The 12,549-nt window shown below is 50.9% G+C and overlaps 1 protein-coding gene across 1 annotated transcript; it reads left to right on the top strand.

Moving 5' to 3' along the window:
* The first annotated feature begins 1,516 nt into the window (after positions 1-1,516).
* LOC136518799 (secreted protein PRY1-like) lies at positions 1,517-2,713 on the top strand. Its single transcript, XM_066512484.1, has one exon. The coding sequence runs from the start codon at positions 1,645-1,647 to the stop codon at positions 2,473-2,475; it is 831 nt and encodes a 276-aa protein (XP_066368581.1). The 5' UTR covers positions 1,517-1,644; the 3' UTR covers positions 2,476-2,713.
* Positions 2,714-12,549: the final 9,836 nt, after the last annotated feature.

The raw sequence follows: 12,549 nt of genomic DNA, 5'->3' as shown, positions 1-12,549 counted from the left end.
CTAGTACCATTTTGGGGGAAATCTTAATTGCGTGACCAATGTATCAAACAAATGCGCACATAAGCATCGAAACAGGTCTAGATTAAACAGAGCATACGCAATCTTACCAATTTTTGCCTAAAGAACCATCTTTTTGGCAGCCAGAGTAAACCGTAGGGGGGGAGGACGCGAAGGGAAATCGGCACATACCTCGGAATCGGTCAACCGGTAGCTGCTGCTATCGTTAACGGAGTCGCCGGAGTTGGTGTTCTCAATGCTCGCTGATCGGCTCCTCGACGGTGACCCCGAGGGTGGAGAACGAGCCGCAGACGACGAGTGCGAGGCACACGGGCAACCGGGGCCACCGCTGCATCGCTGAAGAGCTCGGCGCATGGGCATGGCGTCCGCCGCGGAGGAGTTGTAGCTCATCGGCGCTGGGGGGTGGCTCGACGGCGACGGTTTTAAGGGAGGAGAGGGAAGGCGAAAGGCCGGCGTGAGGGAGACGAAAGGGGAGAGAGCTGTGAGTGGTGAGCGAATGAATGGGAGCGAGGCACACGGGTGTGTTTATAACGCGTACGGTCACAGGTGGTAACGATACCGATTCCAGGAAGGGGTGAGTGCACCCTACCGTGGACAAGCAACCAAACACACCAACAGTTGGCTCCACTAGTGCAGTCAGGAGCTGAACCACTCAACTAAACAAAATCTCATCTCAACCACGCCAGGTATAACAGCCCAACCAAACAAGCCCATGTTGTGTTGCTGGAGCCAGACCTGCACTACCCAGGCTCCAATCCTAGCCAGGTCAGGATTTAGCCGGGAAACCAAACGGGCCCTATTTGACCCCTTCTGTTTTGCCTTCATCCAACAAACAAAAAAGTCCTGCTCCATCAACCAATAATCCATTCAGTTCATATGGACCTGTGTTGCAATTCACGCCATTCGATTCAGTCTACACACTTGCACTAGGATCCATGCCGGCAGCATCTTTGTTCGGCACTGGCATCTCATCTTCTGCTGCTTCACTTTTGGCCTGCTCTTGAATTAGACATTACGAAGTTTGTAAATATGGCCATTATATGAATTCTTCAATAAGGCATGTATGCTGTTTGGCACATATCTGAGTCGCCTGCAGTTTACTCCCTGCTTATTGTCATGGTTAATTTGGCTATTATTTTCAGATAATTAATTATAATCCTAGTTTTCCCTTATTTGTAACCACTAGCTGATGCTTGAATAGGCTGTTTTGTTTTGCATCAACAAACAGCACTAGATGATGAAGACGGAACCGTCCGACGAACCAGCGAGGCCGCGCGCGGCACGAAATAGCTAGGCCTCATCTATGATCTGTATGTATGGCCAAAAAAAGGCGGGTGGTGCTCCCGGTTTGTCTGCAGCCATGGCATTGCCATGGCCATCGATCCATTGGCAATTTGGCATGCAGGTCAGTTGGAGCAGAGCCAAGAATGGAAACAATGGAGGCTGTACGCATGCAGGCAAGCATAAAAGGCCCCGGCCGGGAGGCCTTAGGTGGCCAGTACTACTCCCCGCCGGCCGGTGACCCTCGCGCCGCGCTGTCCCGTCACGCCGGATCGGACCCCCCTCCTTCCCAACTCCGACGTTGGCAAGAGAGGAGGGCGTTCCTCCGTCCAGCGCCTAACCAGCATGGCGCGCCGCCTCGTCGTGCTGCGCAGCCCCAGCGGCAGCATGGCAGTAGTGCTGCTCCTCGCCGTCGCCGCCGTCCTCTCCAACGTCCCCTCCTCCGCCCTGGCCTCCTCCGCCTCCTCGTCCTCGTCACTGCCGAGTGAGAGAACCGGGAGCAGCGGCGGCGACGACGAGCAGGAAGCCCCGGCGCCGCCGTCTTCCGACGACGAGGACGACAAGGAGCAGGAGCAGGTGATGGACCCGGAGAAGCAGAAGCAGAAGGAGAAGGAGCGGCAGATGGCGAAGGAGCAGGCGGCGGAAGAGGAGAAGGTCGCCCAGCAGGAGCTGCTCAAGTACGCCCAGGAGAAGCACATCGTGTCCCCGACCAACGGCGCTGGGTGGTACAAGGGCATCGCCCGTGAGTTCGTGGACGCCCACAACGAGCTCCGCGCGCGCTACGGCGTGACGCCCATGAAGTGGGACAGGAAGCTGGCGCGGCAGGCGCGGCGCTGGTCCAACGCCATGCGCAAGGACTGCCAGCTCCTCCACAGCGGCCACGAATACGGGCAGAGCGTGTTCAGGAGCCACGATGACTGGAACGCCACCGCCAGGGAGGCCGTCATCTGGTGGGGCAAGGAGGAGGCCATCTACGACAAGCAAAGGGAGAAGTGCCTCGACGGCAAGAGCTTCAAGGAGTGCGGCCACTTCGCGCTCATGGTCGCAAAGAGGAGCACCAAGGTCGGCTGCGCACGCGCCGAGTGCTTCAAAGGCGGCGTCTTCATCACATGCAACTACTACGCCAGCGACCTCAAGGACAAGGACAAGGACAAGGACAAGGACAAGAGCAACTGACTCGACGATCCATGCATCTAGTGTTTGTTCTTCCTTCATTAATTGTACCTGACCACGTACGTACCCATGCACCTATTGTACGTACGTGTTTGTATTTGTATATACGTAGTACGTACGTACTCAACCCCCTGACATTAATTTCCACATCCACCCGTATTCTATATATATAATGTATGTACTGTAGTAGCTAACTTATTACGTACTAAAGGATTGGATTTTTTTTATGCAAGTTCTGGCTCTATGGCCTTCTCATTGATAACTCGGGCTCAACAACATCGCGAGCAACAAAAGTTTGTACAAATTCTGGGTGGGGGTTTGTCCAAACATGGCACTCGTCCGGATCCTAACTCAAACCAACCTTAGCCAAATTATGCGCTACTGAATTACAAGTTCGTGGGATAGACAGGATACTGCTACACATGAAGTGGTCATACAATAAATCTCGGGTATCACGTATCAGCATTCCACACGCCGCGAAGTCCGTGGAGGATGATTGTAGAGCCTGTTTCAAAAGCACCGAGTCTGTTTCCAGCTGTATGCGCGATATGTTAGCTTATAGGATCATCGGCTCAGGTGAGTCGACCACTCATCAGTTTTGCCGACTACGGTCAAGCACGATAGAGGCTGTCCGACCACACACACAGTACAAGCACCAGCGTTGACCGGAGCCATGTATAGGACATGGCAAATTTGAACTCTCTTTACTGAGTTGCACTGGCAAACTATTTATACAACTCTATCCTGTCTAGTCCTAATACAGCTGTCATGCTGCTACAGTTACTAGATAACACAGCAGTGCTAACTCTGGCGACTGTCTCTGCATGTGGCTACAGTCCGGCAGGTGAGCCGTTTGACGCCTGCCTCTATAGCGGCTACAGTACTACGGCAGGGAGCCTTTTTGGCGCCGCCTTCCCTTGCTATGTGTTCACACAAGGAAACAGTAGATTATCTAACAATTCTTCCCCTAATCCTACTGCTATCCCTTATACCCCCTCCATGCCGATCATCTCCTTCAGCTCCGTGAGTCGAAGGCGTCCGAACGGCTTAGTGAGGACGTCCACGAGTTGCCAACCAGTTTCGACAAACTCGATGACGATCTGCCCTCCATCGACACAGTCCCTGAGGAAGTGGAACTTCACGTCGATGTATTTGCTCCGGTCGTGCAGGACCGGATTCTTTGCGAGGGCGATGGCGGGCTGGTTGTCCACCATCAGTGCTGGTGGGTGAGCTTCCGCACTAGTCAGCTCGCCCAGCAGCCGGCGCAGCCACATAACTTGGCACGCCGCTGTGGCCGCCGCTACGTACTCTGCCTCGCACGTAGATAGCGCCACCACCTTCTGTTTCAGCGACAGCCATAAAATTGGAGCAGACCCGAGGAAGACGAGCACTCCAAAGGTGCTCCGCCGTTCGTCGATGTCCCCCGGCATGTCTGCATCGCTGAACACAGTGAGCTACAACCTACTTCCCGCTGGTCTTGGGAAAGATGATCCCCTGATCTACCGTCCCCTTGACGTAGTGCAGTAGCCGCTTCACCGTAGCCCAGTGATCCTCTCTGGGATCCTCCATGAAGCGACTGACATAGCCCACAGCGAACGCAATGTCCAGACTCATGTGGACTAGATAGCGTAGACCGCCAATGATGCTCCGGTAGAGTGTTGTATCCACCTTCGCCGCGGTGCTGGCCTTCGTCAGTTTCAGCCGCTCCTCCATTGGAGTCACGCATGGCTTGCACTCAGCCATGCCGCTCCGCTCCAACAGCTTCGAGGCATACGTGCTCTGACCGAGCATGAGTTACTCCTTCCCTTGTCTCACCTCGATGCCGAGGTAGTAGGAGGGTGCGCCGAGATCGCTCATTCAAAAACAAACCACCATCTCACGCTTGAAGCTATAGATGTCCTTCGTGCGCGCACCGGTGATGATCAAGTCATCCATATACACGCCGATGACGAGCTCCTCCTTCCCCCATCGCCACGTGTAGAGTGCGTGCTCGATTGCCTACCGCTAGAACCCAAGCTCGCCCAGCGTGGCGTCAAGCTTGGCGTTCCATGCTCGTGGGCCCTGTCGCATCCCATAGAGCACCTTGCGTAGTTGGAGCACCCTATGCTCCGCTCCCTTGGTGGCGAAACCTGGAGGTTGCCTGACGAAGACCGTCTCTGCTAGCTCGCCGTTGAGGAAGGCCGATTTAATGTCCAAGTGATGGATGCGCCAGTCATTTGCTGCTGCCAAAGCTAGTAGCAAACAAACAGACTCCATGCGCGCTACTGGCGCAAAGACTTCCTCGAAGTCGATGCCCTCGCGCTGAACAAAGCCTCGGGCGATGAGGCACACCTTGTGCTTGACAATGACACCGAGCTCATCCCGCTTGACCTTATACACCCACTTTAGGCTGATCGAACGACATCCTGGAGGTGGATCGACGAGCTATCATGTCTCATTTTCCTCGATCGCCTTCATCTCCTCCAGCATTACCCGTCGCCAGTTTCCATCATGCTTCGCCAGCATGAACGTGGGTGGTTCCTCTGTACTGACGAGCAATAGCTCTTGGTCATTGTGCAGCCGACCATCCAGGCCTGAGGGCCCTGTGCCGCCGACGATGTTGTCTAGCCTACGGAACCGTACCTCCTCACCTTCGTGGAAGGCATCCATGAACTCAATGATGTCACTTGGAGGTGAGGCGAACTCGATCGGCATCAATGGAGTTCCCTGTTCTGTCGGAGTGCTTGGCATAGTACCTGGAGTGCTCGGCACCCTAGTTGTAGTGCTCGGCACTACTTCTAGATAGCTCGTCACTACTCCTACAGTGCTCGACACCACTGTAGGAGTGCTCAGCCTTAGTCTTGGAGTGGTAGGCACCACTACAAGACATCTTGGCTCCGCTATGGGAGTGCTCGGCACTCGTCCTAGAGTGGTCGCCACCACTGTAGAACCTTCTGGCACCACTCCTGGCGTGCTCGACATCCCTCTAGGAGTGCTTGGCACTCCTCCCGGAGTGCTCGGCATCCCTCCCGAAGTGCTCGGCACTGCCCCAGGAGTGCTCACCTCTACCGCTGGAGTGCTCGGCACCCCTTTCGGAGTGCTCGACACCTCTTTCTCAGCGTCTCCACCATCGTGGATGACCAGGTGCTCGACGACAAAGGTGCTGGTGAAGCTACCAGCTTCCCCCGTGCTCGAACTGTTCCAGTCCCAAGCCGCCTTCTCGTCGAACACGACATCGCGCAAGACAAGTACCTTGTCTCTGCGTGGGTCGTAGAGCCGGTACGCCTTGGTACCCTCCGTGTAGCCTAGGAACACTATCGGTGTGCTCCTGTCCTCCAGCTTGGTGAGGACTGGCTTTGTCTTCCTAACATGGCCGATGCAGCCAAATGTCTGGAGGAAGGATATGCTCGGCTTGCGCCCATACCAAGCTTCGAATGACGTCTTGCTCGTCAGGGCCTTGGTCGGAGCGCGGTTGAGGATGAACACCGCCGTGGTCACCGCCTCACCCCAGAACCTTGCCGGCATGCCTTTTGCCTTCATCATGGATCGAGCCATGCCGACCATCGTCTGGTTCCATCGCTTCACCATGCCATTATGCTGTGGCGAGTACGGCGTGGTGTGGTGTCGCATCACACCCTGATCCGCGTAGTATGCAGCGAACTCCATCGAAGTGAATTCACCGCCCCGATCAGTCCTCAGTACGCGAAGCTTCTTACCGCTCTCGGCCCCCACATGCATCTTGAACATCTTGATCGCCGCCACCGCTTCGTCCTTGCTCATCAGGAGTTGTAGCCACATGTAGCGACTGCAATCATCCACGAGCAGGAGGAAGTACCACCGACCACCATTTGTGGCTGGCATGATCGGCCCACAGAGGTCACCGTGGACTGAGCTCTAGAGTGTCCTTCATGCGATACTTGGCCGCCTTTGGGAACTGCTAGCCTCCTCTGCTTCCTGGCTAGGCAGCTGTCACATAGCTCACCTTCATGCTCGATGTGGGGTAACCCTCGGACCATCTTCTCTAGCTAACCAAGCATGTCAAAGCTGAGATGTCTGAACCAAGCATGCCACAGCCACTGGCTCCTCGATGTGCCTTACCGCCAGACACACCAGCTGCTCTACCTTCAGATCGAGCAGGTACAACTAGTTCAGGGACCTCTTCACCTTGGCTAGAAGTCACTGCTCTTGGTCCCTGATCCTAAGGACTCCATCCTTGATCAGTACCTCGCTACCACACTCATCCAGCTGACCAATGCTGATGATGCTAGAATGCAGCTGCAGGATGTAATATACATCCATTAGCGCGTGGTGCTCCCTGTTCTAGCACCTAAAGATGATGGTGCTGCGCCCTTGGATTGCCATCCTTGAGCCATCACCAAACTTTATCGTACCGGTAACATCGTCGTCGAGCTTGGAGAAGGCTGCCTTGGAGCCTATCATGTGGTTGCTGGCACCAGAGTCTAGATACCACCGTTGCTCCTGGTCGGCACCCACAAGTCTGAGGTGGACTTGGGCACGTGATTTGTCGAGGTTTACAGCCTTTAGGGCCTTCCTAGGTCCTTCCACCATCATCACCTCTTCCTTCTCCTGGGCCTCGATGTCGTGTAGTGCACATAACATCGCTATCAGGATAGTAGCCTCATCATCATCATCAACTTGCACCAGATGAGCCTCAGCCTTCTTCTCCTGCTTGAGATTTGGGCACTCCCGTGCCCAATGGCCCATCTTCCCATAGCACCGACAGGTATTGGGGTCGACCTGCTTCTTTTTCTCCAAAGAAGCCTTATTGCGGTGCTTGCCATCGCCACTACGGCTAGAGGAGGCTACCTTCCTTGAGTTCCTCTAAGCAGCTCACTCCTCCTCTGTCAGCAGCAATTTGCCGCTGTCCTTCATCACTGTCATCTGTTCTAGGCGCTCGTCCACCGCCCGCAGATGGCCTATCACATCCTCAATGATGAGGGTAGACAAGTCCAGCATCGTCTCTATGGAGAGAGCGATCTGGATATACTTTGCCGGCACAGAGTGGAGGTACTTGGAGACCACCTCCTCTTCATCGATGGTGACGCTGTGGCTCTTCAGCTTGTTGATGAGCATCTGCAGGCGGAGAGAGAAATCCTCCACTATTTCACCATCCTTGAACTTAAGGTTGGCGTACTCCTGCTTCAGAAGCTGGGCCGTCACCTTCTTTGCATGGTCGGAACCGACGTGCATCACCGCAATAGCCTCCCATGCCTCCTTAGCAGAGCTCTTCGCCCCCAATGGCTCCTTATACTCCACCGGTATAGCAGCAAGGATAGCCTCCAATGCTGACATGTTGTCTTCCTCATTTTTGATGCCCTTGTCAACAGCATTCCAGAGACATTGGGCTCTGAGCTTGACCTTCATGGTCATCGACCACTCTCCATAGTTGGTGCGAGTCAGCATCATCCAACTAGTTCCGCTGACCTCCCGCACCGTGCGAACAACGACCTTAGATCGTGGTTGGGCAGCCATAGCAGTGCCACTGCTGTCGCCCATTTTCGAAGCGTTCGTCATCACCAGCGGTTCACTCACTAGTCTTGCCGACCATAGCCGAGCACGACAGAGGATGTCTGACCACACACACAGTACAAGCACTAGCGTTGGCCGAAGCCCTGTATAGGAGATAGCAAATCTGAACTCTCTTTACTGTGTTGTAGTGGCACACTATTTATATAACTCTATCCTATCTAGTCCTAGTACAACTGCCATGCTACTATAGTTACTAGATAACATAGTAGTGCTAACTCTAGCCTACCCCTGCATGTGGCTACAGTCCAGCAGGTGAGCCGTTCGGCCTCTGCCTCTATAGCGGCTACAATACCACAACAGGGAGCCTTTTCGGCGCCACCTTCCCTTGCTATGTGTTCACACAAGGAAGCAGTAGATTATCTAACACGGTACGCCATGATCCGTTGCCTCCTGCAACGCCTTGGCGCAAGCTGCTGCTTCAGCCGTGATGGCATTAGGGATTGATCCTAGGTTTTTGGGCCCAGCTAGGACTGCTGATCCTTCATGGTCTCTAATAATAAAACCCTAGCTGCCCTGTAGTGTATTTGAGACAAAAGAGCCATCTAGATTTATTTTCAGCTGGTCCTGCGGTGGAGCTATCCAGTGGCCGGGCTTAGTACATCTTTGCACCGTTGCAAACTTCCCATTCAGCTCCCCAATCATTCTTAGCACATCTCCAGCTGCCTCCTCCCCTGATCGCACCCCTTCACCCCTATCCGCTTTGTTTGTGACATTCTACCATGTCCAAAGAAGAAGTACCTTTCTCAGGCGAATATCTTCCTCTAGAGAAATCACCTCCATAGCTACTTCCCATGCCAATTTCTTCAACAACAGGTTTTGGTGGACTGGCTCAAGTGACAGGCTAGCCTAGCACCATTTGACAAGTTTGCATTTGAGGAAACAATGGCCTCCATCCTCATCTAGCTGATAGCACAGGGGACATCTAGTGTCGAGCTACATACCCCTTCTTTGGATGTTCATTGTTGATACTAGGGGTGGCACACACAGAATAGACCGCAAGCGCATGGTTGTTAGAGTAGCTTTTCACCAAGGAGTAATCCTGGGTATCGAATCCATAGGGAATAAGGAGTGATCTAAATCTAGAACTACTAGATTCCTATGGATGTTGGGGAGGAAAGGAGTGGAATACTATGGGTAATTCTATAACTATTGCTTGAACAAGGAATGGTAAATACCAGTTGTTTACTTTGGGGCATAGCCCGCCTACCAACCAGAAGGGTTAACTAGAAAAGGTCTACCACGAGCCCTATGATTTAATAACTAAGCCTATCGTGGTGGAATACAAAGGATGGACAAGGCTATCACCACTTGCCACCTACCACTATATATCCGGAGACTTAGCCACAAATACAGGTGAGGTATAGCCTAAGTACCATGCTTAATCTATACGCTTACTACTCTAATCGGGATCCCAATGAAATAAGACTAGAGCACTCTAACCAAGTGGTGAAACCTATAAACAACATAAATGTAACAAAACTTAATGCAAGAACGAGAATAGAATTACCATAGAAGAGCCATAGAGCTACACGAAGAAGAGGACGCCGACAAGCCTGACTCCTCCTCCAGCTTCTCCTCGCCTTCTCTCTCTCTACTCTAGAGAGTAGCTATCCTAAGCTAAGCTACTCTCTTGAGATCTCTTTCTTCACTTGTGTGTTTACAAATGAGCATCACGGGTCCTATTTATAGCTGAAGTGAGGCAGGGGGGTACTTATAGGCAGCCACCAAGGTGGTGGAGGTTAGTTGGGTGCCGGGAGGCCTCAAGGGGGCACCACCCGGCCCTTGGTTCCACCGACCTTGCATCATAGGGTGCTGGTTAGCTCTCCAAGGCAATGGCAAAGACAACACATGTCGAAATTCCCATGGTAAGGTGGTGCTTAGGTCAGTTTGGAGCTCCTCTTTGTATGGCAGTGGGCCCTTCAATCCAAGCGAAGTGAATCTCAGCCACTGAGTGAACCGACATTGGATCAACATTCCACAGCACTCCAGGACACCCTCCCATGGATCAGTGACATGGCAGGGCACCAGGTGGGGCCAGGCGGCGCCATGTTGGCCACATGGATGGCTTCTAGAAGGTATGTTTTTGCTCCTTTTTACCTATTTTGTTCCTGCAAGCACAATTCTCCAAATATATGTGGAACCAAGTGAAATCTAAACATAAAATGCTAGATTTTATGCATTTCATGGCTAATTATTGATGCAAAAGAGGGTGTTAAGAGCCGTCAACAAGCTCCCCCACACTAAACCTTTCCTCGCCCAAGTAAATAGTGTGAAATAATAGGTGATTGACATATGCTTCTCTCCAAAACCCAAACAAGTATAAAAATTATTCTAATGCTCATATTCATACCTGTGATCTTTCTAGTGGCTAAGATCAAACCTTGAGTGGTTGATAAGTGGAACAACTGTGATCAAATTGGTTACATCTTTCCTTCTCAAAATTCCTTGGAGTTTTTAATCAGATTTTTCAGAGAAAACATGATCCATGTGTATCCTCATGTGAGCTCTCCTTGTCTCTCAAAAGGTGTTTAGTGATAATCCTTTTGAGGGCATAAGTACTTTACCTTTCTCTATCCTAGAGCTTATGTGGAGTTATAGGTATGGATCAAAGCTAGGCGTATTTGTCCTACTTATTTTGCTAAGTCAAGCAATGGATCCTCGGAGGGTCATGTCATGCAATCATAAGCCAAGATATATGGGTGGATAAGATGGTGGATGATGTCTTTTCTCCTTATCTCTTCTTCTCTTTTCCTTGCAGGGAGCTTGGCTATCTTTCTCTTCTCTTTTTTTTGGAGAGAGCTAAACTCATGAGCATTTGTGCTCAAGCTTTCTTTTCTTTTTCTTTTTCTTTCTTTCTCTCTCTCTCTCTAGATAGCATGTCCTCTGTGGAAATAGAAGGTATGTATATATATATTTTCAAAAGGAGAAACAAGGCTTTATAGTGGAATGAATGAGCCTACTTCCAGTGTAGAAGTAGCTTAGAGAGGTGGTAAATGTGGACTTGGTTATAAAAGCATGACACAACTCTCTACTTAGATCTCAAAGGTTGGCAAAGCTTAAAGTAAGATCAAATAGCATTTTGTGCTGGTTTTATAAGTAAATATACTTTGGCTTTGGTAGGCATTTTTTCTCACATGAGGAATCATGATATCATAGCATTTATTTTTAAAACAAATATCTCCAAGGCTATGAGTAAAGAAAAAGCAACTTACTTTGTCACTACTATATCTCATAAATCAACAACTTAGGTAGACCATACTAATCAAAAGTAGATCACAAGTTCTAAGTATGAGAATAGAATAAAATTTATACTAATAAAATTTTATAGATCAAAATAGCCATATGTTTAGTCATTTAAATTTATTTTCATGTGTGTAGAGATGGAAATAACAAATTCTAACATGAAAATCACTTATTGGAGAGAAATAGGGGTGCAAACCTACGTAATGGATCAAGGTGGGCCTGAGGGCCAGCCTTGCCACGGCAGCGGTGGCAGTAGGGCGTCGAGCGCCAAGCCTAAGGCGTCGGGTGCCGGGCCTAGGTGGCCCCTCACGTCGGTCTTTCGCTCGAGATGTTTTGTAGTGCATGCACAACTTAGTGATGGCACTTTCGTGATTGTGGGAAGCCGTCAAGATCCAAATGGAGGCTTCCCCCACACTATCTCCTTTGGTAATCTGTTTCTTTTATTCAACACAACAAACGGTAAAATAACAAAGTCCTACTAGTGGGAAAACACCAGAGGACAAGGACACACTTGACTTTATTTATTAGGCGCTTGATTACAATGATGAAAACTTAAACTAATGGAAAGCAAATCTAACACAAACAAATCAAACCTAACACGACCTATAACAAACTAAGGAAAACAAATATAAACCTAAGAGCACCTAATCTAAAAACCTAAGCAGGCCACGGGGTCTTGGGGAGTGGCGCCTCATAGAGGTGCTCATTCCCTATGGCCTCGAATAGGCGCTTGAGCTTCGAGGTGAGCCCCTTGCAGAGTACATCCATCTTGTCCTTGATGTCAAAGCACCAAAGCTCCTGCTCCACCACCCTTTACCCTAGGGCCAGCTTCTCCTCCTTGAAGGCGCGCAGCTGAGCCTGAACCCCTCAAGGGTGAGCTCCTCCTTCTCATCCTCGCTGTGCTCCATTTGCCTAGGAGATCCATGAATGGGTGGAGGAGTCAAACAATGGCTCATGGAGGGGCCTGATAGTGACCCTTCCATGGTCTTGGCTAAAAGGATCAAGATGCCCAAGAGGGGGGGTAAATTGGGCTAATTCTAAATTTCTTTGCAATAATTAAATCCTATGGTTAGCCCAATTAACCCATTGTGCCTAGATAGTGTTTCTAATTGTTCTACCGCACAAAAGACTTGCAACCTAAGTTCCAATCCTACTCTAGCATGGCAATTCTATGAATGTAAAGACAAGAATTGAACTGCACAAAGTAAATGCTCAAAGTAAATAGAGAGGGAGAAATGCGGTGATGTTTTGCCGAGGTATCAGAGAGTCGCCACTCCCCACTAGTCCTCGTTGGAGCACCCGCGC

Source organism: Miscanthus floridulus, chromosome 17 (genome assembly GCF_019320115.1).
Source record: "Miscanthus floridulus cultivar M001 chromosome 17, ASM1932011v1, whole genome shotgun sequence".
Taxonomy (NCBI): domain Eukaryota; kingdom Viridiplantae; phylum Streptophyta; class Magnoliopsida; order Poales; family Poaceae; genus Miscanthus; species Miscanthus floridulus.
This window is presented reverse-complemented; position numbering and strand designations above follow the sequence as displayed.

Excerpts from the sequence above, each read along its gene's own strand:
- LOC136518799 (XM_066512484.1), top strand. The coding sequence starts at position 1,645 with ATGGCGCGCCGCCTCGTCGTGCTGCGCAGCCCCAGCGGCAGCATGGCA.